This window comes from Nycticebus coucang, chromosome 18 (assembly GCF_027406575.1).
Source record: "Nycticebus coucang isolate mNycCou1 chromosome 18, mNycCou1.pri, whole genome shotgun sequence".
NCBI classification, from domain to species: Eukaryota; Metazoa; Chordata; class Mammalia; order Primates; family Lorisidae; genus Nycticebus; species Nycticebus coucang.
Window position 1 is genome coordinate 32,253,046 of NC_069797.1, and position 27,401 is coordinate 32,280,446.

General features: G+C 52.3%; 2 protein-coding genes across 3 annotated transcripts; both read left to right on the forward strand.

Annotated features, from left to right (window-relative positions):
* Window positions 1–654: 654 nt before the first annotated feature.
* DHRS13 (dehydrogenase/reductase 13) lies at window positions 655–16,387 on the forward strand. The gene is made up of 6 exons (XM_053570431.1): window positions 655–976; window positions 1,071–1,189; window positions 2,817–2,940; window positions 3,135–3,446; window positions 5,356–6,400; window positions 16,306–16,387. Exons 1-5 carry the CDS (start codon window positions 850–852, stop codon window positions 5,766–5,768), a joined length of 1,095 nt encoding a protein of 364 aa, XP_053426406.1. The 5' UTR covers window positions 655–849; the 3' UTR covers window positions 5,769–6,400; window positions 16,306–16,387.
* Window positions 6,395–27,252, forward strand: FLOT2 (flotillin 2). Of its 2 annotated transcripts, none has more exons than XM_053570424.1 (11): window positions 6,395–6,675; window positions 16,306–16,387; window positions 21,981–22,071; window positions 23,050–23,173; window positions 23,573–23,691; window positions 24,316–24,429; window positions 24,531–24,650; window positions 24,740–24,954; window positions 25,239–25,422; window positions 25,728–25,877; window positions 25,991–27,252. In XM_053570424.1, exons 1-11 carry the CDS (start codon window positions 6,627–6,629, stop codon window positions 26,027–26,029), a joined length of 1,287 nt encoding a protein of 428 aa, XP_053426399.1. In that variant the 5' UTR covers window positions 6,395–6,626; the 3' UTR covers window positions 26,030–27,252. The 2 variants fall into 2 exon arrangements, with proteins under 2 accessions (XP_053426399.1, XP_053426398.1); XM_053570423.1 differs by lacking the exon at window positions 21,981–22,071 and adding an exon at window positions 20,377–20,467 and having other exon boundaries at window positions 6,476–6,675.
* The last annotated feature ends 149 nt before the right edge of the window (window positions 27,253–27,401 follow it).

A 27,401-nucleotide genomic window follows, 5' to 3' on the forward strand; every position in this document is an offset into this window, starting at 1 on the left:
AAGGGACACACAAAGAATCAATGAGTGAATCCCGACAGCCCCTTATTGCTGGTTAAAACACGGTAACCTCTCTATAGTCTGTATGAAAAAAACCCAAGAAGCTGAGGGCTAGATGTGAGGATAAGGAATAGGATTTGTTCATTGAGAGAAAAGCATCTAGGAGTGGAGTCTCTGACACAGGAGTATTCATCTACACATGCGTTTCCAGAAGGGAGGGACTCCACTATGTACTCATGCCTATAGTAAACTTACGGAACTGTTCATTCAAGCACACACACTGGCTGAGACTACATATGCGCGCACACACACCTAGAAGGACTCCTAATGTGTGCTAATGTGCACAAACACCTGCAAAGTGTTTACAGGCGTGCACACACAAAAAAATCCAGAGGCACGCACATAACCTGAGGGTGATCTTAGAACTCCTGACACCTAGAAGTGTGAATGACACTTAGAGGTCATTCACACACACAAACATGGCAAATCCACGTACAAACCTAGAGGGCACTCCCAGCGTTCCGGTGGGTTCACACTCACCTAGGAGTTCCCATAGGCACTCGCCTAGGGGGCGCTCCCAGGGTCCAGAAGCACACACTCACCTCGAAGGTGTTCATACCGGCACGCACCTACTGGACGCAGGCGTTCGCCTAGGGGGCGCTCACGGGGCCCACATGCACACGCCGCGCACACACATCTCTGCCCACCCTCCCGTCCGCCCCCGCTTTCTGGAGGCAGAGACGGGCCCGGCGCCTATCCAGGCCTGTGCGGGGCGGATTGGCAGCCGCTGGGCGGCGATCCAGGGCGGCGCGGGGCCTGGGCGGGAGCCGGGAGCCTGAAGGCGCAGCTGGCATGGAGGCGCTGCTGCTGGGCGTGGGGTTGCTGCTGGGCGCCTACGTGCTTGTCTACTACAATCTCGTGAAGGCCCCACCGTGCGGCGGCATCGGCAACCTGCGGGGCCGCACGGCCGTGGTCACGGGTGAGTACCGGCGGGCGGGCGGTGGGAGCCCGGGGCGGCTGGGGCTGCGGCCTGTCGAGCTCAGCCCTGCTCGGCTCCCGCCCGCCGTCCGCAGGCGCCAACAGCGGAATCGGGAAGATGACTGCGCTAGAACTGGCGCGCCGGGGAGCGCGCGTGGTGTTGGCCTGCCGCAGCCGGGAGCGCGGGGAGGCGGCCGCCTTCGACCTTCGTCAGGTGAGGGAAGGCGGGGACGGGTGGGACCGTGAGCCGAGGACTCACCGCGACAGAGGGGCCAGCAAAGTGGCTCCAGGAGATTCAATTTCAGAGCCGAAAGTACGGCTTGGTTTTAAGTGTTTGGAAGAGAGGGTGCACAGAATACTCCGGTCACACAGGGAAGCGGGGACCAGAACCAAGCTGGGGAGGAGGCGTCCTGAAGGAAGTAATTGCTGTTCCAAGACGTTTAGGACTAGTAGGAATTAGGTTAATAAAGAACTGTGGGGGAAGGAACAGCAGAGGGAACAGCTTATGCAAAAGCCCTGAGGTAAGAGCGAAGCTAAGAAAAGGGTTAATGAGGCTGGAGTACAAAATATGACGAAGTGGGGTAAAAGGAAGGACTGAAAGCTTTGAGCTAGGGCTAGGTTCTGAGGCCCTTAAAGATCCACTGAGAAGCATGGATTTTTTTTTTTTTTTTTTGTAGAGACAGAGTCTCACTTTATGGCCCTCGGTAGAGTGCCGTGGCCTCACACAGCTCACAGCAACCTCCAACTCCTGGGCTTAAGCGATTCTCTTGCCTCAGCCTCCCGAGTAGCTGGGACTACAGGCGCCCTCCTCAAGGCCCGGCTATTTTTTGGTTGCAGTTTGGCCGGGGCCAGGTTTGAACCTGCCACCCTCGGTATATGGGGCCGGCGCCTTACTGACTGAGCCACAGGCACCGCCCAGAAGCATGGATTTTTAGGACTGGCAGCAGAGATCAGTAAAGAGTCCTACTGTTAGAACAGCCTCCAGACTGTTGCAATAGTCTTTTAGAACGAACTCCTTTGTGGCTGTGTGGTGCCTGGACTGGGGAAGAAGGAGTGGGTGAAAAGAACCAATGAGAAGTTGTTATAGATTTTTGGGTAAGTAATAAAGGGGAAAGGTGATCGTAATAATGATAATAATAATAAAAGCAAGTACCTGCGGCAGCACCTGTGGCTCAGTGAGTAGGGCACGGGCCCCATATACCAAGGGTGGTGGGTTCAAGCCTAGCCCCCGCCAAACTGCAACAACAAAAAATACCCGGGGGGTGGTGCCTGTTGCCCAGTGTAGGGCGCCAGCCCCATGTACCCAAGGTAGTGGGTTTAACCCAACCCGCCAAACTGCAATAAAAAAATAGCCAGGCATTGTGGCAGGTGCCTGTAGTCCCAGCTACTCTGGAGGCTGAGGGAAGAGAATCACCTAAGCTCAGGAGTTGGAGGTTGCTGTGAGCTTTGATGGTACGGTACTCTACAGAGGGTAATAAAATGAGACTCTGTCTCTTAAAAAAAAAAAAAAGGCAAGTACTTTGCACAGTGCTCACTGCATGTATTTAACATATATGAACTCATTTAATCCTCACCAGCTCTATGAGATAGATACTATTACTATTCTTCCCATTTTACAGTGAGAGAACTGAGGCCCAGGGAGATTATATGTATTGCTCAAGGTTACCCTCTAGCAAGAGGCAAAGTCAGGATTTGAATCAATACTACATTTACCCACTACACTTTATGCATAGGGGCAGATTTTAGTAATAGTAGTAAATGGACTCTTAGAATTTGGTGCCTGGGGAGAGGGAAGAGGAGAGAGGTGCCTGGTGACAAGCCCAGCCCTTGCTGCTCCACAGGAGAGTGGAAACAATGAGGTCATCTTCATGGCCTTGGACTTGGCCAGTTTGGCCTCAGTGCGGGCCTTTGCGGCTGCCTTCCTGAGCTCTGAGCCACGGTTGGACATCCTCATCCACAATGCTGGTGAGGGACAGCAGGCCCTACACGGGGTGGGGTGGATGGCCAGGGGAAGCTGCCCCCTCCATCCAGGCCCTGCCAGGGGCCAGGGGCTGGAGGACTCATGGGAAGGATGCCCCTTATTCCCATCTCACAGATGGGGATGTCCAGGACACAAGGTTCCTTCAGGACCATCTGCTCACACCTAGCCTCTGCCCCAGGGATCAGTTCCTGTGGCCGGACTCGAGAGGCCTTTAATCTGCTGCTTCGGGTGAACCACATTGGTCCCTTCCTGCTGACAGACCTGCTGCTGCCTCGCTTGAAGACTTGTGCCCCTAGCCGTGTGGTGGTGGTCTCCTCAGCTGCCCACCGGCGCGGGCACCTTGACTTCAAACACCTAGACCGCCCAGTGGTGGGCTGGCAGCAGGAACTGCGGGCTTATGCTGACAGTAAGCTGGCCAATGTATTGTTTGCCCGGGAGCTCGCCACCCAGCTTATGGGCACTGGTGTCACCTGCTATGCAGCCCATCCAGGTAAGGCCTGGTTCTCTGGCTGTCCTTGATTGCCTTTTCCCATCCCTCTCCCATCCTGTGCTCCCCTGGTGCCTCTCATTGAGTCACAGAATCTCCCAGTAGGAAAGAATAGTGGTCCAAGCAGAGACTTATTCTTACTGATCTTGGAACCAAGCTTTCTTCTAGGTTCTTCCTTGCACACCTCAAGCTTGGATACTGACCTCTGGGTGGAGAATGTCAATGTATAAGACCCAGATTCTTACCCCCTGGAGCCATCTCTACTGACTGAACTAATATGATGATGCTGATAGCTAATAATTATTCACTCATCCAAGAAGTATTTACCGAGTACTGGCTACATAACAGGCAGTCAACAAATAAAGACCTTACCCTCATAGAGTTTACATCCTAGTTAGTGGGGCTAGAGAGACAGCCAATAAATAAATATATACAGTGATAAGTGGTGATGAAGTGCTATGAGGAAAGATGAAACAGGGTAAGGGGTGGCTCCACGCCCATAGCACAGCAGTTATGGTATCAGCCACATACACCGAGGCTGGCAGGTCCAAATCCAGCCCAGGCCAGCTAAAGAACAATGACACCTGCAAAAACAACAACAACAGAATAGCCAGGCATTGTGCCAGGTGCCTGTAATCCCAGCTACTTGGGAGGCTGAGGCAAGAGAATCGCTTAAGACCAAGAGTTTGGGCTCAGCGCCTGTGGCTTAAGCGGCTAAGGCGCCAGCCACATACACCTGAGCTGGCGGGTTCGAATCTAGCCCGGGCCCACCAAACAACAATGACGGCTGCAACCAAAAAATAGCCAGGCGTTGTGGCGGGCGCCTGTGGTCCCAGCTACTTGGGAGGCGGAGACAGGAGACTTGCTTGAGCCCAGGAGTTGGAGGTTGCTATGAGCTGTGATGCTATGGCACTCTACCCAGGGCAACAGCTTGAGGCTCTGTCTCAAAAAAAAAAAAAAAAAGACCAAGAGTTTGAGGTTGCTGTGAGCTGTAACGCCATGGCACTCTCACGGCACTGTGATGTGAAGGTGACATAGTGACACTCGGTCTCAAAAAGAAAAAGAAGAAAATAAGAAACAGGGTAAGGGGAATATGGAATGCCAGGAGGTATTATTTTATCAATGGCAGTCAAAGAAGACAAGATCTATAAAGGGGGCATTTGAACAGTGACCTGAAAGATGGTAGCTTACTAGAAGAAAACTCAGAAAGAAAATAAGTGCAAACACCCAGAAAGAAAGTGCAAAGGCCCTGAGGCAGAAGTTCCTAATCAGTTTGAGAAAGGCTAGTATGGCTGGAACTGAGTGAGGGGAGAGAGTAGCAAGAAAAGAGATTGTAGAAATGGGTTGGGTCACATAGGGTTTGGAGTCCACTACAGACATTTTAGCTTTTACTCTGAGTCCAGAAATTGGTGAATAGACTCATCCTTGCCTTTAGGGAATAGGTTTACACCAGAATACCATACTGCATATTAAATAATCATTGCCTATGACTCATTAGTAATTATAAGTTACAATAATAATAATCACAAACTAATCTTTCTTACTCCTTTATTACACTTCCATATCCCTGATGTCCAAAAACACTGACTGATTCTTAATAAGTGCTGGTTAAACAAAGGAATAGGACTCAAGTTAGAAAAAAAGATGGAAAGAGACTAGAGAATTATTTTGGACAGGAAACATCATGACCAAAATCTGGGAGATAGAGATATATTATATAAGCAGTTTGGATGCAGAGAGGAGACTTCACATAGGAAATGAGTGAAGTCACCTTGTGGGGGCCCTGAATACTCCCCTGGTTTCCTGGACCCAGATTCTGTCCCTCACATCCCTCCTAGCTCTGTTCTAGTTGCTCATACCTTCGGCCTTCACCTATGTCCTCTCCAACTCCTTTCTTTCTTCCTGCCCACAGGGCCTGTGAACTCGGAGTTGTTCCTGCGCCATGTTCCTGGATGGCTGAGCCCAATTTTGCGCCCACTGGCTTGGTTGGTGCTCCGGGCACCAAGAGGGGGTGCCCAGACACCCCTGTACTGTGCTCTGCAGGAGGGTATTGAGCCCCTCAGTGGGAGATACTTTGCCAACTGCCATGTGGAGGAGGTGTCCCCAGCTGCCCGAGATGACCGGGCAGCCCACTGGCTTTGGGAGGCCAGCAAGAAGCTAGCAGGGCTTGGGTCTGAGGAGGATGCTGAACCTGATGAGTACCCCCAGCCTGAGGATCCAGGGGTTCCATGCTCTCTGAGCACCCCCCACCCTGGGGAGCCCTCAGTTTCTGAACCTTGCCCCAGCCCTCAGAACTCACCAGATTTGTCTAAGGTGACACGATGAATTTGGGTGAAAACTGAGCCTGAGACCCAAGTCTCCTAAATCTCAGGCTGGGATGCTTTTCGTGGTACTTGGTAGCTTTCGAAAACTGCAGCTATGTACCGGGCCCTGAGCACTGAGGGATTTGCAATTTTTACCTCCATGGTTACTTTCTGGGGCCCCAAGTTGTGTTCTGGACAGCTCTTTTCCTGGTTGAAGAAATAATGAGCGATTATTTCTTCCTGAGAGTGACAGTAACCCCAGATGGAGGGGTGGAGGGTGAGGTGCCAGACATCATGCTTCTCAAGATTTTGAATTTCGGCTTTCCAGGCCCCACCCTCGATGATTCCGATCAGTTCTGGAGCAGGTCCTGGGAATTTATTTGATGCACTGCCAACGCTGAGAATTACTGACCGGAGCCCTTTGCACACATCTACCTAGGTAGTTGAATTACCCCCATTTTACGGAGGCAGGATTAGGCTCCAGAGGTAAGGGACTTGCGCAAGGTCTCATAGTACAAGCAGGGACTGGGGGGTGGGGCCAACTGCTGTAAGAGGGGTGCTGGGGCGATTGTTGTCGAGACAGCCCGTAGGAGTGCGGAGAAGCCTCCCGGGGTGTTTTCCTGTAGGACTGGGCCCGGCGATCTCGAGCCACTGGTAATAAAGCGCGTTTGCTGCCGAGGCTGCGCTCGCTCCTGCCTCTCTCAACATGCCGGTCCCGCCCTCCGCCGCCACACTTCCGGCGGGGCTGCGACCACAGAGGGGCGCGGGCGGGCGGGCGGCGCTGGGGGTGGCGGGATAGGCTGGGCGCGGCTAGCGCTGCGGACCCGCTGCTGCTGTCCAGGTCTGTGTGGTCCCCAGGGCCCTCCGTGCTGCCGGCACCATGGGCAATTGCCACACGGTGGGGCCCAACGAGGCACTGGTGGTCTCAGGTGAGAGGACCGCAAGGGAAGTGGGTGGTGGGGCGCCCAGTGCTGGGGAGGGCGCGGGGAAGGGCTGGGCCAGTGAAGGGATGAGGTGGGGGCGGCGCACGCTTGGCCGAGGCCGCCGCGCTACGCAGGGCGGTGCCGGGCCGGCACCTGAGACCCCTTCCTGGGAAACCTTCATACTCAACGCTTTCGGTGCTCTGCGCCCTCGGGCACCTCCAGTGGGAGACTTCTCCTCCCACTGCGTGTTTTCCTGTATTTGTGCGCTCCTCTCCCCTTTCCCTAGGCAGGGCCTCCCCTCCGCTCCGCCGCGGGCTTGTGGGGTTCCGGGAGGGAGGGGACTAGGGTTCCCGAAACGCAGAGGTTTGGCTGGGTCCCAACATCCAGGACTGGGAGTGGGTCGCGCAGCTCTAGAGGGCAGGTACCTGTATGGGGAGGGGCCTCGGGGCATGGATCCTTTCTCTGAGCCCAAATAGACCCGTTATTCCGAGCAGGCCGGAGCTTGCTGGGGCTAACTGGCATTGCCCGCCCTGGAAACGCGGGTGCGGCCTCTACAGGTTGGGAAACCCAGCTCCAGACCGCAAAATTCTGCAAACTGTAATTTCTCTCTAGGTGGGGCTTGGAGACTGCAGTATTGGAGAAGGGGGGGCTGCTGTTTAGATTGTGTATTTGGGATTTCTTGGGAGGTGACTAAAACCTTTCAAGCCACCAGGATGTGCAGCCTCTGGTTCCCAGGTCCTGGGGAAGGGTGGGTGTTGGCTGACAGCTCAGAGGCCTGGAGCTACGGGATTCCTTCATGTCTTACCTCCCACTTTTAGCGCTGATTTCCAGCCTGTGTGAACAGTTGGTAGGACTGGCGAGTGCCATAAGCAAAGAGATAGAAGGGGGTGGAAGCCCTGAGCCTGGTCTCATAGCTGCCCAGTATAGCTGGGGAAGTGTGATAAATCCATTGAGAACCTTCCCCCCCAAAACATGGCCTTTGAAGGTTGGGTGCAGTGGCTCATGCCTCTAATCCTAGCACTGTGGAAGGCAGAGGCAAGAGGATCCCTTTAACTAAGGAGTTCAAAGACCAGTCTGAGCTTAAGATCCTGTCTTTACTAAAAATATAAAAATTAGCCACACATTGTGTCAGATGCATGTAGTCCCAGCTACTTGGGAGGCTGAGGCAGGATGATCACTTGAACCCAAGAGCTTGAGGTTGCTATGAGCTAGGCTGTGACTCTTGGGCAACAGAGTGAGATTCTGTCTCCCAAAAAAAAGAAAAATCAGTCTGTTCACCTGCACTAAGACATCTCCACTGTGGGTGAGATAAGATACCTCACCCTCTTGAGACCAGAGATAGCCTTGGCATCAGACCCCCAAAGAGCATTGAGGCCAAATTTGCCCCTTTATAAGACCTGGGCCTGTCTTCTAGCCTCTACCACCAGCAAAGGCTTTTGGAAACCTGAATCTGCACCAAACTTTGTTCTTCTTTTGGAATTTCCTTCAGGAAGCCTAGACTCTGGGCTGAGGAGACAAAAGCTCTGATTCTATCCCTGTGGAAAGTCTTGAGACTGAGTAGGGAGAAGAGTCTGAGGTGGGTTCCTCTGTGTCTTCCCTTTACCAGGAATCTGGTCCTCAGACCAGAGACCAGTGCAATGCTAGCATCTAAGATGTTTCAGAGGTAGAAAGAAGAGGTCATGCTGACAACTGAAAGTGCTGGAGGACAAGAGACAGAGAGATAATTCCTGGCATAATAGTACCTTGAGATTATGGATGATCAAACCAAGACACAGCTCCCTTTTGCATGAGACTCTCAGGAGAGCAGAGCACCTGCTCCCGGCCCTGCCCCACCTGTCTACCTTATTCCTTGGCATTGAAGTCCAGAGGAGTCTCACCTTCTAGAGTATGGTCCTACATCTCATGATCATCTCTCTTATTTTCTAACCTCCTTCCTTCATTCTGTAACATAAAATGTTTTTTTCTCTCTTTCTACTTTAAAAAATTTAAAAGGGGAATTCTTTCCATTTTTTTGGAAAGGGGAGGAAAGTACAATTTTATTTCCACTAACCGTGACTGAAATTTAGTATTTCCTATATTCATAAATGTCGACAACAATCCATAACAGTATGAGCAGATATTTTCCTTCTATACTGCAGTGTTGCAGGTACCTTGAAAATAACATATGCGGGGCGGCACCTGTGGCTCAGTCAGTAAGGCACCGGCCCCATATACCGAGGGTGGTGGGTTCAAACCCGACCCCAGCCGAACTGCAACAACAACAAAAAAAAAAATAGCCGGTGTTGTGGCAGGCGCCTGTAGTCCCAGCTACTCAGGAGACTGAGGCAAGAGAATCACTTAAGCCCAGGAGTTCGAGGTCGCTGTGAGCTGTGTGATGCCATGGCACTCTACCTAGGGCCATAAAGTGAAACTCTGTCTCTACAAAAAAAGAAAATCACATATGCTGGGCGGCACCTGTAACTCAGTGGGTAGGGTGCCGGCCACATACACCGAGGCTGACTGGCAGGTTCGAACCTGGCCCGGGTCTACTAAAACAACAGTGACAACTGCAACAACAACAACAAAAATAGCCGGGCGTTGTGGCAGGCACTGATAGTCCCAGTTACTTGGGAGGCTGAGGCAAGAGAATTGCTTAAGACTAAGAGTTGGAGGTTGGGCGGCGCCTGTGGCTCAGTGAGCAGGGCGCCGGCCCCATATGCCGAGGGTGGTGGGTTCAAACCCAGCCCAGGACAAACTGCAACAAAAAAAAAATAGCCGGGCATTGTGGCGGGCGCCTGTAGTCCCAGCTACTCGGGAGGCTGAGGCAAGAGAATCGCCTCAGCCCAGGAGTTGGAGGTTTCTGTGAGCTGTTTGATGCCACGGCACTCTACCGAGGGCAATAAAGTGAAACTCTGTCTCTACAAAAAAAAAAAGAGTTGGAGGTTGCTGTGAGCTGTGACCCCATAGCACTCTACCAAAGGCGACATAGTGACACTCTGTCTCAAAAAAAATAATGATAATTTATGTTCAATGTTGCTTTGAAATTAAGCTAGTAATAATACTTAGTGTATTAATAAAAAAGCACATAAATGGGCGGCGCCTGTGGCTCAGTCGGTAAGGCGCCGGCCCCATATACCGAGGGTGGCGGGTTCAAACCCGGCCCCGGCTGAACTGCAACCAAAAAAAAATAGCCGGGCGTTGTGGCGGGCGCCTGTAGTCCCAGCTACTCGGGAGGCTGAGGCAAGAGAATCGCTTAAGCCCAGGAGTTGGAGGTTGCTGTGAGCTGTGTGAGGCCACGGCACTCTACTGAGGGCCATAAAGTGAGACTCTGTATCTACAAAAAAAAAAAAAAAAAAAGCACATATTATTATATCACACATCTGATTATTTTAGCATTTTTGTAACTAGGTATAATTTTTTATGTATTTTATACATTATAAACATTCTGAGGAGGGGTCTTTAGACATTGCCAGACTACTAAAGGGGTTGTGATTCAAAAAAGGCTAAAAACCCCTTGTAGGATAAGGTCCTCTTGACTAGTAGGAAGCAGGTGGAGGAGGAGCAGGAAGGGAGGGAAATACTCCCAAGGAGGCAGAGCAGTGCACTGTGTCTGGTTAGGGGCTAAGAGGGTGGAGCCAAGGTTATCATGGAGTATTTTGGAGTTCTTCAGCTTGATTGAGGACAGAGCAAGGAAGAGCAAATTGGGTTATAAAAAGCAAAATAAAATTAGGAGAGGCTGGGCGTGGTGGCTCACGCCTATAATCCTAGTACTCTGGGAGGCCAAGATGGGTGGATTGCCCTGAGCTCAGAGGTTTGAGACCAGCCTGAGCCAGAGTGAGACCCCTGTCTCTACCAAAAAAAAAAAAAGCCAGGCATTATGGTGGACGCCTGTAGTCCCAGTTACTTGGGAAGCTGAAGCATGAGAATCACTTAAGCCCAAGAGTTGGAGGTTGCTGTGAGCTATGACACCATGGTACTCTACCGAGGGCTACAGAGTAAGACTCTGTCTCAATAAATAAATAAAATTAGGAGAAATTTCCAGGTCTTGATGTTAGCAAAATTTCTTTCTTGATCTTGGAAATTCAAAGAATGAATCCACAGACCACACAAATCAGTGATAGGACAGGATTTATTAGACAGAAGGAATGAAGGGAAACAGAACTGTGGCAGTAGAGGTGGGAGACCCAACTGGAAAATCCCTTGTGGGTCTTTTGTTTAGGGTTCTGGGAAGTCCTGGAAGTAAAAATCACACTTGGCTAGGAGCTGGCAGGCAGAAAGCATTTCTCCCTATTGATTAATGAATATGTGTTTTGTTTTGTTTTTTTAAAGACAGAGTCTCACTTTCTCACCCTCGGTAGAGTGTCGTGGCATCACGGCTCACAGCAACCTCCAACTGCTGGGCTTAGGCAATTCTCTTGCCTCAGTCTCCTGAGTAGCTGGGACTACAGACGCTTGCCACAACACCCGGCTATTCTTTTTTTTTTTTTTTGTAGAGACAGAGTCTCACTTTATGGCTCTCGGTAGAGTGCCATGGCATCACACAGCTCACAGCAACCTCCAACTCCTGGGCTCAAGCGATTCTCTTACCTCAGCCTCCTGAGTAGCTGGGACTACAGGCGCCCGCCACAGCGCCCAGCTATTTTTTGGTTGCAGTTCAGCCGAGGCCGGGTTTGAACCCGCCACCCTCGGTATATGGGGCCGGCGCCTTACCAACTGAGCCACAGGCGCCGCCCCACCCGGCTATTCTTTGTTGCAGTTTGGCCAGGGCCAGGTTTAAACCCGCCACCCTTGGGTCAGCGCCCTACCCTCTAAGCCACAGGCACCACCTGTGAATATGTATATTAACAAATGAATGAGTCCTTCCAGCTCCTAGCAGCGGTTATAGGAGCTAGAAGGAGGGACCTGTATACATGAAACATTAGCCAAACTGCTTTTCTTCTGTCTTGCTTGTATTCAGAGAGTGCAGTTTGGAGAAAAGAAGCCTGTTTGCTCAGGCCTAAAATATGGAGGTCCCTGTCCAGACCTGAATGCGGGAGCCTTGTTTCATCAAGATGATTAACAGCTAGAGAGGTTAAGGAAGGGGCACCTAACTGTCCCCTTGGGAGAGGTAGACTGGGGGAGATCGGAAGCTACAGGCAGATGCCTTCCAAGGGATGAAGCTGCTGGGGGCGGGGCAATCTGGCAGTCCCAGCTTCCTGTTGTGGCTACCTCTGGGAACCTGGCCATGTTGTCCTTGGCTACTACCCAGCTTGAGCTGTGGCATCCTATTCCCAAGGTCAAAGAATAAGTTAAAGGTAAAGGGCGGACACCCACCTTGTTTCCCCATCCCATCCCACCACCATTACTACCTCCTCTCAGCACATTGAGAATGCCCTGGAGCTGGGCAGAGGCTGATAACCCCATGCCCTACCAGGCCCGAAGATACAGAACAAGCTGTGATTTGGGGCCTTCTTCCAGTTTCACTTGATCCCATGATAGTTTGGGTTTCAGACTGACTGCCTGTCCTCAGAGGCTTCCCCACCTCACCTCCTAGGAAAGAGAAGCCCATTAAGGCTTGCCTTGAACAGCAGCCCTGTGGACAGTAATTTCCACCTAGAGAAAGAACCAGGCCTATGATCCCTTCTTCCTACTCCTGCCTACACTGTAGTGCTTCTCTTTGATCTCCAGACCTCTCTGGCTTGGCTACTAGCACTCCGTACACAACGGCAGACCCAGGAACCTGAGATAGCAGCCCCGTGAGCAGTCTCAGACGCTAGCTCTCCAACCTTTCAAGCCCTTCCCAATGAGGAGGGGTGTCTTTTTTTCCTTTGTTTCCACCCATCAAAAACTTGTCCCCAGTTTGCTGTTCTCTCCAGCGTCTCTGTTTTGGTGGCTGGCCTCACCCAACAACCACCCAAACCCAGACTTTAAGAGCTGCACTGTCCACTGTGATGGCCGCTAGCCATATAAAGTAATTAAATTAAAAAATTAATTCATCAGTCATGCCAGTCACAAGGGAAGTGTGTAACAGCAAGCTGTGGCTAGTGGCTGCCATACCACACAGGGTAGATAGAGGACATTTCTACCCCCAAAGAAAGTTCTCTTGGACAAGACTGTTAGGAAGTCATCCCCTTATAACCATGCCTTGCCGTGGTTACTGTAAGAAGCTTCTACCCAGTCTCCCTAAACCTTGTATGCAAAGTGATGTTTGTAAAATTTAACCTTGGCACTCCCCGTCTTACATCCCTGTGTGGCTCCCCATCACTCACATACAGCCCCTTGTCCTGACACAGAAAACACTCTGTGGGCGGCGCCTGTGGCTCAAGGAGTAGGGCGCCCGGTCCCATATGCCGGAGGTGGCAGGTTCAAACCTAGCCCCGGCCAAAAATCACAAAAAAAAAAAAAAAAAGAGGGCGGTGCCTGTGGCTCAAGGAGTAGGGCGCCGGTCCCATATGCCGGAGGTGGCAGGTTCAAACCCAGCCCCGGCCAAAAACCACAAAAAAAAAAAAAAAAAAAGGAAAGAAAGAAAACACTCTGTGATCTGCCCTCAAGGACATTATACACACCTACACAAAACCACCCCAGACTCTCTTTATTTTGTGGGTTTTTTGTTTGTTTGTTTTTGAGACAGAGTCTCACTTTGTCGCCCTGCCCTCAGTAGAGTGCCCTGGAGTTATAGCTCACAGTTATAGCCCACAGCTCAAACTCCTGGGCTCAAGTGATTATCTTGTCTCAGCCTCCTGAGTAGCTGGGACTAAAGGTGCCTGCCACAATACCCAGCTATTTTTAGAGATGGGGTCTTGCTCTTGCTCAGGCTGGTCTCGAACCTGTGAGCTCAGGCAGTCCACCCACCTCGGTCTCCCAGAGTGCTAGGATTACAGGTGTGAGCCTCTGTCCCCAGCCCACCCCAGACTCTTGATCATGGGAAGCAAATACCCTGAGGCTTTTTTTTTTTTTCTTTTTTTTTATTGTTGGGGATTCATTGAATACCCTGAGGCTTTTATGAAAGCCCAAGTTTGTGAACATGGAAAAGATAACACCTTCTGGCTTTTTCCAAGTCATATTTCCTTTCAGTCATTAGTTTTCTATAGATTTCTTTGTGTTACAAGTCAGCTCCTGCTTTAGGTTTTACTTAAAAGTTTCCTTGAACTTGATGAGTAATTTTGGCATTAACGGGAGCATTCACACTGGGTACTGTGGCTCACGCCTGTAATCCTGGCACTCTGGTAGGCTGAAGCAGGAGGATCCCTTGAGCTAAGGAGTTTGAGACCAGCCTGAGCAAGAGCAAGACCCCGTCTCTAAAAATAGCCAAGCAGGGGCCAGGCTCCATGACTCACGCCTGTAATCCCAGCACTTGAGGCAGGTGGATTGCCTGAGCTCACAAGTTCGAGACCAGCCTGAGCCAGAGTGAGACCTCGTCTCTAAAAATAACGGGACATTGTGGCAGACGCCTGTAGTCCCAGCTACTTGGGAGGCTGAGGCAAGAGAATTGCTTAAGCCCAGGATTTTGAGGTTGCTTTAAGCTATGACTCCATGGCCCTCTACCAAAGGTGACAAAGTGAGACTGTCTCAAATGAAAACGAAGGGCGGCGCCTATGGCTCAGTGGCACCAGCCCCATACACCAAGGATGGCAGGTTCAAACCCAGCCCTGGCCAAACTGCAACAAAAAAATAGCCGGGCATTCTGGTGGGCATCTGTAGTCCCAGCTACTCGGGAGGCTGAGGCAAGAGAATCACCTAAGCTTAGGAGTTGGAGGTTGCTGTGAGCTGTGTGATGCCACAGCACTCTACCAAGGGTGATAAAGTGAAACTCTGTCTCTACAAAGAAAAAAAATAATAATAGGCTTGGCCCCTGTGGTTCAAGTGGCTAAGGTGCCAGCCACATACACCTGAGCTGGTGGGTTCAAATCCAGCCCTGGCCTGCCAAACAACAATGATGGCTACAACCAAAAAATAACCAGGCATTGTGGCGGTGCCTGTAGTCCCAGCTACTTGAGAGGTGGACGGAGGAGAATCGCTTAAGCCCAGGAGTTGGAGGTTGCTGTGAGCTGTGATGCCACAGCACTCTACTCAGGGTGACAGCTTGAGGATCTGTCTCAAAAAAAAAAAAAAAAATAGCTAGGCATTGTGGTGGGCACCTCTAGTCCCAGCTATTCAGGAGGCTGAGGCAAGAGGATCGCTTGTGCCTAACAGTTTGAGGTTGTGGCTCAGCGCCTGTGGCCCAAGCAGCTAAGGCACCAGTCACATACACTGAGCTGGCGGATTCGAATCCAGCTCAGGCCCAAACAACAATGACAGCTGCAACCAAAAAATAGCTGGACATTGTGGCAGGTGCCTATAGTCCCAGCTACTTGGGAGGTGGAGGGAGGAGAATCGCTTAAGGCCAGGAGTTAGAGGTTGCTGTGAGCTGTAATGCCAAGGCACTCTACCCAGGGCGACAGCTTGAGGCTCTGTCTCAAAAAAAAAAAAAGAGAGAGTTTGAGATTCTTGTGAGCTATGACACCATAGCACTATACTGAGGGCAACAAAGTAAGACACTTACCTCAAAAAAAAAAAAAAAAAAATACACAGGAGCATTCACTATTAATTTTTCTCAGTTTTTTCTTTCTTTTTTTTTTTTTTTTTTTTGAGATAAAGTCTCTCTCTGTCACCCTGGGTAGAGTGCTATGGCACCATAGCTCACAGCAACCTCAAACTCCTGGGCTTGAGTAGTTCTCTTACCTCAGCCTCTTGAGTAGCTGGGACTATAGGTGCTGGCCACAAGGTGTGGCTAATTTTTCTATTTTTAGTAGAGGTGGGGTCTTACTCTTGCACAGGCTGCTCTTGAACTCCTAAGCTCAAGGGATCCTCCTGCCTCAGCCTCCCAGAGTGCTAGGATTACAGGCGTGAGCTACCCTGGGTAGCCCTAATTTTTCTCAGTTCCGTATAAAGAACATGCTGAGTATGTCCACAGGCTAAATCTGGGCTGTTGCTGAATTAGATAATCTATTTAGTTGACACAGTTTCCAGGAATCACTTCCTTTTTGGGCCTTTTCCTTTTCTCTTCACTTCTGTTGGTACCATCAATTTTTGTTTTGAGGCCTTGCCTTCCCCACCCACTCTCACAAGAGGGAAAAAGTCACTCTGAAGCCTCTGGAAGTAGAGAACCAGCCTCACTAAGATGTGTCTGCCAGGCACAGCAAGGCTCCCACCTGGCTCTAAGACTCTCCCTCCCTCCCTGTGCATTCTCTCTCTGTTTGCACCCACCCTGAAAATAGGCAAACCGCATAGTATTGTCATCACAGGACAAGGTTCCTGTCCTACCCTCACCTCCTTCAAGACAGGAATTGTATCTTCCACTCTGTATTTCTAGCACAGAAAAGCACTCTACCTACTTGTTGAATGAATGCTTAAATGAAAAATGAAAGCTCTTTCAGACTACCCAGTCCACTAACCTGTTCTGGAAGCACTTACATTCTAAACTATTCACTGGCTGTCCTTTTTATGCAGATCAGCTGCCTACCTAACTAGATTCTAAGTTCCTTAAGGGCAGGGAGAGCTTATCTCCCATTTATGTGCAACTTCAGCACTTGGCACCCAGCTGTAGGAGCTGTCAGGTCTCAGAGCAGGTACAAGGGGGATGGAGAATAGACAAACCCAAGAACTGACTGACCAGCAGCCGTTTGCTTTGCTCCCCAGGGGGCTGTTGTGGTTCCGACTATAAACAGTACGTGTTTGGCGGCTGGGCCTGGGCCTGGTGGTGTATCTCCGACACTCAGAGGTAAGTGCATGGGGGCCACCGGATGACAGGGCAACAGAGAGTGGGGTTTCCAGTGTTCTCCTTCAGCCCACAGGTCAGCTAGAACATCTCCCATTTGCCACATTCCATTCTGGTGGGTGGGAACCTCCTAAAAAGCAAGTGAAGTGGGTTGCACAGGATTCAAGAGATATGTACTAGGAAGGTCTGTCATGGTCATCTCCTGAGTGGGTTTTTGTGTTTTTTTTCCCCCCAGTGGAGGTGGCATTACTTCTGTCTCAGAGAATTCAGGGTCGTACCCAGGCAGAATCTCAGTTTCTCAGCTCTAGCTCATTTATTTAAGATGTCTTAAATAACTATTTGGAGTAAGGCTATGAAAGGAGAAAAGGCTAAAGAAACCCTTAAAGTACACACACCCTTATCTGTCCAGGTCCTGGAACAATTCAGGCAAGGGCTCGGAGTAGTCCAGCTTGGCATGGTGGCACACCAGTGCAGTCCTAGCTACTTGGGAGGCCAAGACAGGAGGATCAATTTGCTTGAGCCCCGGAGGTCAAAGCTGCAGTAAGCTAGGATTGTACCAGTGGCATTCAGCCTGGGTAACAGAGGGAAATACTGGCTCTAAATAACAAAAGTGTCCCAAGAGCTGCAGGTTGCTATGAGCTGTGATGCCACAGCACTCTACCGAGGGCAACAAAGTGAGACTTTGTCTCTAAAAATAAATAAATAAATAAAAAAACAAAAGTGGTTCTATGGGTGGCGCCTGTGGCTCAAGGAGTGGGGCGCCGATCCCATATGCCGGAGGTGGCAGGTTCAAACCCAGCCCCGGCCAAAAACCACAAAAAAAAAAAAAAAAAAGTGGTTCTATGATAGTAGTGAGTTAGAGACAAGGGATAGGGACCCAAGCAGTTAGTATTGAGGTCGGGCAAGACAGACCTTAACCTCGTAAATCAGTCTGGACTTACTAGAGGAAGGAAGATTTCTTTTTTTTCTTTTTTTTTTTTTGTAGAGACAGAGTCTCACTTTATCGCCCTCGGTAGAGTGCCATGGCTTCACACAGCTCACAGCAACCTCCAGCTCCTGGGCTGAAGCAATTCTCTTGCCTCAGCCTCCCGAGTAGCTGGGACTACAGGCGCCCACCACAACGCCCAGCTATTTTTTGGTTTTGCAGTTCAGCCGGGGCCGGGTTTGAACCCGCCACCCTCGGTATATGGGGCCGGCGCCTTACCGACTGAGCCACAGGCGCCACCCAGGAAGGAAGATTTCTGCTCCCAGAGGGCCCACTATCCAGCTCTACCTGCTGCTGCTTTTAGAGCCCAGGGAAGGGCCAGACCTAGCCTCTGCTGTGCTCCCTCAGTGCCCACCCAGGAGATGAGGCATGTCAGCCACTTTTCCACAATCACCCACTTCTTGATTATGGGAGATAGCGCAGGGGGAACAAATCCTTCCAGGCCAGTATCCGGCAACAAGGGCAGCAGACCTGTGAAGAAGTTGTGGACCTATTGCAGGGCCAGAGGTCACCCCACAAGGGAAGCAATGGAGATTCCAATGGAAACCCCCTCCACCCGCAGCCCTCCATAGTTGGCAGAGAGAAGCCAGTGTCTGCACCAGGCTGCTGGGACTTGATGCTTCTGGGAGTCTGAGGTCATCTGCTAGGTCAGGGGATGGGAAGTATATCACGGCCTTTCAACTTTACTGGCTTCCCAGTAACCGTCTCCCATTCCTCCCTCACTTTACCTGCCAAGGGTGAGAGACCTAAGGCTAAAACTGTCAGAGAGTAACCAAGAGTAGTCACAGGCTGGACATGGTGGCTCACGCCTATAATCCTAGCACTCTGGGAGTCTGAGGCAGGGGATCCCTTAAGCTCAGGAGTTTGCAACCAACCTGAGCAAGAGTGAGACCCTGTCTCCACTAAAAATAGAAAAAATTAGCCAAGGTTAGTGGCTATAGTCTCAGCTACTCAGGAAACTAGGTAGGAGAATTGCTTAAGCCTAGGAGTTTGAGGTTAGAGTGAGCTATGGTGATACCACTGCCCTCTAGCCAGGGTGATAAGAGTAAAAAAAAAAAAGAGTAGTCACAACTTCCACCCAGAAGATCCTAGTGGGGCCTCCAGCCTGTCAAATCATGGGGAGTCCCCTCCAGAGACAGAACCACCCCATACACCCTGTGGTGCTTATACAACAAGGAATCTTATCCAAGCACCTGAACTTACAGCCAGACCCAGAGACTGTCCTGCATGGACATTCAGTGCTGGGGCAGTGCCCTGCAGCCCTTTCTCCATGTGCTTAGTCTCCTACTCCCCCTTCTTGCTCTGGGGAGCAGAGCCACAAGACGGGAGGGCCATGCCTCTCCAACAGCAGGTCTGGAAGTGAGAGGTGAGAGAGGCTTGTACCTCCTCCTAGAAATCTGGCCTTGTACCCAGGTTCCACATAATCTTAGTCTCTCTTGCAAGCCCTTCCTGTTCCTGTTCCTGTTCCCTTTTCTGGGGAGCAGTCCCTTGCCCAATCCTAGCCTGCCTGGGGAATATCTCCACAGTCTGAAGCCTTTATTTCCTAAGGTTGGCAAGAGGCTCTCAGGTAAAGAAGAGGCTTCTAACTCAGCCTGGGTATTCAGCCTCCCTTCTAAAGTATTTTCCACAGCCATACCACATGTCGCCAGCCCTCAGGGTCAGCCATTCCTCCTCTAAGCTCAGTGAAGTCCCTCCTGCTACACTTTGCTGCCATGTCCTGTACTGTGCTGAAGCCCTGATGTAGGCAGCTCTCACCCCCCCTACCTGAGCAATTTCTTCACCTCTGGCATCTGAGCTGCAGCCTTCCCTCCCTCCCTCCCTTCCTTCCCTCCCTTCCCCCTTCCCTCCTTTTCCTCCTTTTCCTTCCTTCCTTCTTTTCCCTCCCTCCTTCTCTCCCTTTTCTTCTTTCCTTCCCCAGAAGAGAGCTTGGTGGGTTCCTGTCTGAGCCAAGTCAAGAGTCTTCTTGGGCCCAAGCGTGCCAGCGTTAGGGCTCAGATGAAAGCAACCTTTGTGCACCTGCATGGCTGGAGGCCCCAGGGATGTCACTGTGAGGGTGGCCCTCCCAGAGCTGAGGTGGGGGTTCCCCATTGCCTACTGTTCCTTATTCCCCCACTCCCGCCACCTGCTTCTGCCCCTTTAGCCTCTCTCTACTCTTCCTTTCTCTGGTTTAAGAAAACCATCCACACTGTCCACAGCCTGGCCTCCCCCTGCGCGCACGCGCGCACACACACACACACAAACACACACACACACACACACACACACACACACTGCCCTAGGGAGGCCCAGCAGGGTGGGCCAAGGAGCTTCAAGGTACCTTGTTTTCTTTGCCAATACTCCTTTTTGCCCATGGCCAACTTTGGAAATTCACAAGTGAATTATTCCCTCATCTCCCACCTGTCCCTCAATATTCCGGCAGGAACACCCTTTCTGCCCCAGCCTTCCTTCACCCCTACTCCCCAATCCGAAAATCCAAATTTTTCCTTGGGCTTTTCTGACCCTACCTTGCCTTTGTAGTACAAACCTTGAGGTTTTGTGCCCTGAGCAGGATTTGGTATGTGCTGGGGCTCATTAATCCCCAGAGTGACCTCTCCCTCCCAATTTCTGGAAACACACGCTTGCCTGTGTTAGGAAGGTGGGCATGTGACAGGAATCTTCTGGGAAGGTGAGGTAGTGGGTAACCCGGGTGCCCTGTGCACAGGCCTCCCAGCTTCAGTCCATGAGCCCAGGGCATTAGCAAGCATCACTCCCAGCCTGTGGCCCAGCAGCTCTTCAGAAGGATTTGGGGATAGAGAAGAAACCCAGAGGCCTCAGGCCAGCAAGGAGGTCTCTGTTCTCCTGAAGCCCTAGGCTGAGCTGGCAGTGGGGGGCTGAGATATTGAGAGCGTCCCCACCCCGCCCCAGGCATCAGGCATCATGCTTGTCTGGTAACCACTGTGTGTGTTTGCTGTGTCCCCTCCTACCCCTTCCTGTCCCTACCTCTCCCTACCCCCTGGCTGCTCCTCAGACTGTCTCTGGAGGTTATGACCATCCTGTGTCGCTGTGAGAATATTGAGACGTCGGAGGGGGTCCCGCTATTCGTAACAGGGGTTGCACAGGTAATAACCCACCTGCTTCCTCGGTATCGAACCTTCTCTCTCCCTGCCCTGTGGGGCTGGCAGGCAGGAGCTGATGGACTCCTCTCCTGAGAGTGTACTTTCCTCCCTCCTTTCTCTCCTCTGCTGCTCTGGGTGCCAGGATGGATCCCTGTTGTAGAGCCCTAGGCCCTTATCCATTGGGATACATGGGGGAAGGAGCAAGGGATTCTGGAAGCTCTGCCGAAGTCTGCCAGTGAGTGTCCTTGGATGCCAAGCCTTCCCTACCATGCAGCCATAGTTTGTAAAATCTATTCTTGGGCTGGGAGGTTAAGTAACTCCAGGTGGCTGCTCTGTGATGTGCAGGTTTCCACCTTCATTGCTTCATTCACCAGCTCTCTACTGAGCACCTTCTTAGTCTCAGGCACTAGGAATGCATCAGCAAACGTCAAAAGGCCCCTGTCCCTCAGAGCCTGTGTGCCTATGTTAGGAGGCACACAGCCACAACAGGCCTAACCAGCGTCTTCTTCATCCCCCTCCCTCTGCATTAAATTGTCCTTCAGCCTGCTCAGGCAAAAGTCCTGTATCACCACCCATTCCTCACCCATACTGCCATCTCTAATTGTGAAGGGTACTGTCTCCATCTCATCAGCCCTTATTGCCATAGGGGGACAGTCTTTGGTGCAGAGGCCTGAAAAGCTCCTTGTGTGGAAGGGGTAGGGTCTAGACCTCCTCCCGTTTGAAGCAGCTCTATCCCCCTGTAGGCTGACTGTTATACTTGAAATATCTGCAGGAGTCCAGATCCCTTTCAAGCTGGGCAGTTGTGGATGCTTGAGGAGTCAGATTATCTGGGCAGAGCAGTTCTTTCTAGGGCTAACACACCTTGGCCAGGCAGCTCTGGTGTAATGCCATTTCCCAACCTAGGGTGGATTTCAAGTTGTAGACTGTTGCCGCGTTGGAGGAATCAGGCAGGGCTTCCCTGGCAAGGGGCAGGTGCAGGATTGCTTCCCCCTTGGCCCAGCAGTTTATTCCCAGCATGCCAGGCAATCAGGCAAAGGCTTATTGGCAGCTTTTTGGGGTATCCCAGGATGCTGAGTAGACCCAGGGGATAGGTGAGGACCCCAACATGTGCAGATGGCACCCATGGGCAGCCCACAGGGCAGGGCCTTTGGTGCCACTAGTTACTTGTCCTAGAACATACACACACAGCTCCACCTAGCCTCTCCCCACCCCTCCAGCCATAGACTACCCATAGGCACTTCCTTTCTGCTCCCTGTTTCTCACAATTCAAGCCAGGCTGACTTGAGCAGAGGATATGTGTGCCCATGTGCAGTTCCCTGGAGCCACGTGTACCACCACCCCCGCCCTGCCCTCCCACCCACTTCCTTCTCACACACTGGAGAACTGCCCCCCACCCTCCTCTTTACCAGGACCTTGGCCTGTCCCAGCTGGAACAGTGAGGTATTGGACTCTTTCCCCACACTGCCAGGGCCCTGGGCACCCCAGACCCATGCCCCTGTTTTGCGTTTCTTGGCAGGATTTCCCTAGAGATTATGACGTTGCAGCCCCGCTGCGAGGACGTAGAGACGGCCGAGGGGGTAGCTTTAACTGTGACGGGTGTCGCCCAGGTATAGTAACCCAGCAGCCTTGCGCATGTCCGTTGAGCTGCCTCGTCCCCATGCTGGGGTTTGGGGGGAGGAGGAGAAGACAGCAGCCAGGGGCAGTCTCTCCAGTGCCCCTGCCCCTGTCCCCCCCACCCCCCAGAGAGGGTCGGTCGTCGCCACTGGAACATTCTCGCTTGGCCCCCTTGGCCACCTAGCAGGACTAACAGACACCCCTTCTCTTCCCAGCGGGCCCACGAGGGACAGAACCAGTGCTGAGGGCTCCTGTCTCACTAACCCCACCCCCATTCTTTGCAGGTGTTGGAAATGCCAAGCACCAGAATCCAGGCCTTCCCCATTCCCTGGGAGGGAGGCCAAAGGGAGAAACCATTTGAGGCAGAGGAGCTCTGGGCTCTGAGAGTCATTATAGTCCCAACAGGGGGCTTGGGTGAGGGGCATCCTCCCTAATCAACCTCTCAGCTTCACAGGGCAGTGAGGTTCAACCATGTTACAACCCTCTGGTGAGGAGGTTGGCTGAGCACCTTGAAAAGGAAAGGCACCCTTGGTTATACCCACCTGGATCTTTCTCCTGCCCTGCCCCCCAGGCTTCTTTCCTAGTCTGTCAATCTGTGCCCCTCCTGCTCATTTTCCCTTCCATACTCTGTTCAGCCTGAGCATGTCCCACATGTGGAGAGCTTGCAAGGGAGGAATTGGCTAGTGAGGGGACAGTGGGCTAGGGGCGGGGGGAAATAAGCTCCACACACATGAGAAAGGCCGTGTCAGGGCCTGGGGCTGCCAGTGAAGATGAAGTTTCTCAGGACTCCTTGTGCTGCTGTCTGCCCACTGGAGGCCTCAGACAGATTCCAGCCTCCCTTCTAGCCACTACGGCCTTCAGGTCTGAAAAAGGAGGGAAGGGGCATAGCTACCACTCTCTATACCTCTGGGTTTGGGGCCTCCATCTTCTTCCCGCCAGCCTGGCTGAAGCACCTCTGTGACCACTGGCAGGTGAAGATCATGACGGAGAAGGAGCTCCTGGCTGTGGCCTGTGAGCAGTTCCTGGGCAAGAATGTGCAGGACATCAAGAACGTCGTCCTGCAGACCCTGGAGGGGCATCTGCGCTCTATCCTTGGTGAGCCTCAATCCAGCCTTTGAGGAGCCTCACAGGGTCCCTAAGCCAGGGCCAGGGGGTAGTGCAGGCCTGGCAGAGGGTCTGTCCCACTGAGGTTTTTTAAGCTGCCTACATTTTCCCCCAAGTTTTTCAACACTTTAGGTAACTTGAGTGAAGGACAGGGTTTGGGGGTGGGGGACTGTCGGCTGCTCAGGGACCTGGTGCTATTTGGGAGACATTATTCCTCATCCAGCCTGGACTCCACAGGCAACTCAGTGTTAAATGTTGTTAAAAAGATACCTCAGGAAGCCCCAGCTCAGACCACACAACCCCTGCATGCATTCAGACCTTTGCCTGCATACCTCCTTTCCCAGCTGGCTAGGCTCCCAGAGAGCCAGTCCATGATCCCTGTGTCCCCAGGGACCCTGACTGTGGAGCAGATTTATCAGGACCGGGACCAGTTTGCCAAGCTTGTGCGGGAGGTGGCAGCCCCTGATGTTGGGCGCATGGGCATTGAGATCCTCAGCTTCACCATCAAGGTAGGATTTGATGAAAGTCTATACCCCGGCTCGGCACCCGTAGCACAGTGGTTACAGCACCAGCCATGTGTACTGAGGCTGGCAGGTTTGAGCCCAGCCAGGGCCAGCTAACCAACAATGACAACCACAACAAAAAAATAGCTGGGCGTTGGGGTGGATGCCTGTAGTCCCAGCTACTTGGGAGGCTGAGGCAAGAGAATCACTTAAGCTCAAGAATTTGAGGTTGCGGGCGGCGCCTTTGGCTCAGTGAGTAGGGCGTCGGCCCCATATGCCAAGGGTGGTGGTTCGGACCCAGCCCTGGCCAAACTGCAACAGAAAAATAGCCGGGTGTTGTGGCGGGCACCTGTAGTCCCAGCTGCTCGGGAGGCTGAGGCAAGAGAATCACTTAAGCCCAAGAGTTAGAGGTTGCTGTGAGCCGTGTGACGCCACGGCACTCTACCCGAGGGCGGTACCATGAGACTCTGTCTCTAAAAAAAAAAGAGTTTGAGGTTGCTATGATGCCATGGCACTCTACTGAGGGTGACATAGTGAGACTATCTCAAAAAAAAAAAAAAGCCTGTACCCACTAATGTCTATCTGGCTGCTCCTGTGTGCCTATGACTTGACTCCCCCTCCTCTTCCCAGGACGTGTATGACAAAGTGGACTATCTGAGCTCCCTGGGCAAGACGCAGACTGCCGTGGTACAAAGAGATGCTGACATTGGTGTGGCAGAGGCAGAGCGGGATGCAGGCATCCGGGTACGTGTCATTTCCTTTCCACCCCGAGTAACAAGAAACTCAGGGGTGATGGGACCGTGGTCGCTCAGGGTACCCTCAGCACCTGCCCCTCCTGCTCTCAGGAAGCTGAGTGCAAGAAGGAGATGTTGGATGTGAAATTCATGGCAGATACCAAAATTGCCGACTCCAAGCGAGCCTTCGAGCTGCAGAAGTCAGCCTTCAGTGAGGAAGTCAACATCAAGGTAAGAAGCCATTGGGCATCCTGGGTTGGGGCTCAGGGTTTACCACTTGGTGGCCAGCCTCTAATATGCCAACCATTTTTTTGTCACAGACAGCAGAGGCCCAGTTGGCCTATGAGCTGCAAGGGGCCCGTGAGCAGCAAAAGATCCGGCAGGAGGAGATAGAGATTGAAGTTGTACAACGCAAGAAGCAGATTGCAGTGGAGGCACAAGAGATCTTACGCACAGACAAGGAACTCATTGCCACCGTGCGCCGTCCTGCCGAGGCCGAGGCCCACCGCATACAGCAGATCGCCGAGGGTGAAAAGTGAGAGCAGCCCCAGATGCTGGGGTCCAGGGTCAGAGGAGGTTTGAGGGCCTGCTATAGTGCTTGGCACAGAAGACATCTTGGTTAGTTCCTTCTCCCAGTTGTAGCTGGGGCTGGTGGCCTCTCTCTGGCCAGAACAAGAAGGTCTGGGCACCCCCACTTCAAATGTCTCCCACCCCTAGCATCCACCATAGCAGAAGTCTTGAGGGTTTGCTGGTCTCCAGGCAGGGCTTAAGGGTACCTTGGCATCTCCCACTGACCCTGTCTGGCCTGGGCTCCCCCAGGGTGAAGCAGGTCCTCTTGGCACAGGCAGAGGCTGAGAAGATCCGCAAAATCGGGGAGGCAGAGGCCGCAGTCATTGAAGCGATGGGCAAAGCAGAGGCTGAGAGGATGAAGCTCAAGGCTGAAGCCTACCAGAAGTATGGGGAGGCAGCCAAGATGGCCTTGGTGCTAGAGGCCCTGCCCCAGGTGAGGCTGCCACCCCAGGATGGGACCCGAGGGTCACATGTTCTCCCTTGGCAAGAACTTCTGTGGGTCTTGTGGGTAACACAACAAGAAGTAGCAGAAGGAAGAGTGCTCAATAGTGGGACAGGAACCCTCCAACCAACCTAAGACATTCCTGGCCCACTGGGCCTCTCTTACTGCGGCTACCAAATAAGGGTCAGCTAGGCTGCTTTGGGCTCGGGTGAGCTGGAGAAGAGGAAGAGGTGTTGAGAGGGCAAGCAGGAGGATTCAGAGCACTAGCCAAGCTCTCCTCCCCCTCTACCTCCTAGATCGCTGCCAAAATTGCTGCCCCACTGACCAAAGTTGATGAGATTGTGGTCCTCAGTGGGGACAACAGCAAGGTCACATCAGAAGTGAACCGACTGCTGGCCGAGCTGCCTGCTTCTGTGCATGCCCTCACGGGTGTGGACCTGTCCAAGGTATGTGCCTGCCTAGTTGTGGTGAGGTTGCCTGAGCAGCCAGTTGAATTGGCTCAGGCAGACTGGTCCTGGGCCCTGAGGCTACAGCCTCATGGCATCTCCCATTCTTACAGATACCCCTGGTCAAGAAGGCTACCGGTGCACAGGTGTGAGGCTCCTTTAGTCTACAGCCTTCAGCAGCTGCCCGCATCTCCCTCCAGCACCCATTTTAATACCACGGGGAAAGCGGGAATGTTCCTGACTCTGGTGCCTTATTTTGTAGGGACCAGAAGTGCTGCGTGTTCAGGCCATCTTTGGCTATCTTCCCTTCTGTCCTGTCGCTGTCCATCTCTTCCTCTCCCTCCCCTACACTCTCACTTTCACTGCCACATTCATTTAGTTTGTCTCTCATCTCCGTATGTGTCTCTTCCTTTGTCCGTCTTTTTCTATCCCTCTCCTCCCAACCCCTACACACATGTAGTTTAAGCTGAAGATGTTTATTATAATCTCTGTCTGTGGGGGGGGTGGCCTTGCTGCTCCTCAGAATCCTGGTGCCTTGAAGTTCTCTGTGCATCTGTCCATCCTCCCCATGGGCTTGGCCAGAACTCGGCATGGGTGCAGGGGTCTGGGTCGGACAGTCATTGGCCTGGTCTTTGCACCCCTAAACTCTGCCCCAGGAAGCCCATAGCCTCACCTGTCCCTGTCCCACTAGGCCTGCGGAGTCATGGCCTGCAGGGCCCAGGGCCATCACCCTTACCCTCCTTGCTTCCTAGGCCCAGGCTGCCACTCATCCCCTACCCTCTCTCCCCCACCCCAGGGGTGCAGAGGCAAGGCCTCTTGTCTCTAGCAGCTTCCTCAGTCTACTACTGCCTTAGGGGGCCCCTGCTTATGCTCAGGGAAGTCCTCTTCATGGGCATGTCCCTGCTGGGGTGGTAGGGCTTGGTCCCAACTCTACTGTATTTTTCTGGGATTAGGGTCTATCCTTGATGGGGACAGGAAAGTGTGTAGACCCTCTTCCTGCTAGGGCTGCCCTAGCTTTTGGGCCCTTCCAGTGAGGAAGGCTGTGCCAACCCTGAATAGAAGTGAGTGCTGTAGACTGGCCAGATCCCATACACCTTGTGCCATCTTTCTCCCTGGCCAGACTGATAGGGCTGCAGCCATGGGGAAGTGGCTGAGTCCTCTGTCCCCTTGCTGCAATGGAGGCAGGAGAACCCAGAGCCCAAACATCCTGGCAGGGGTGCTGTGGGTGTCCTACAGTCCCAGTTCCCTACCCGGGCCCTGCCCCAGCCTGTGTAGCTGTTCCTGCATGTGGATGCTGCATGTCTGGTCTGGGGCTTGGATGTTGCACTGCCCCACTGCCTGTCCCTTCTGATAAAATAAAGATCTCTCATGCCCAGACCCTGTGGTGTGTCTTCTGTGAGGGGGAAATTTTGGCCAAAACCAACCAAATCTTCCACCCAAACACTCCGTTAGCCTCAATGCTGCTTTTAGCCTGTTCTTTCCTACCCTAACCACTGAGGGGCATCAGCAGACTGGCCCCATACT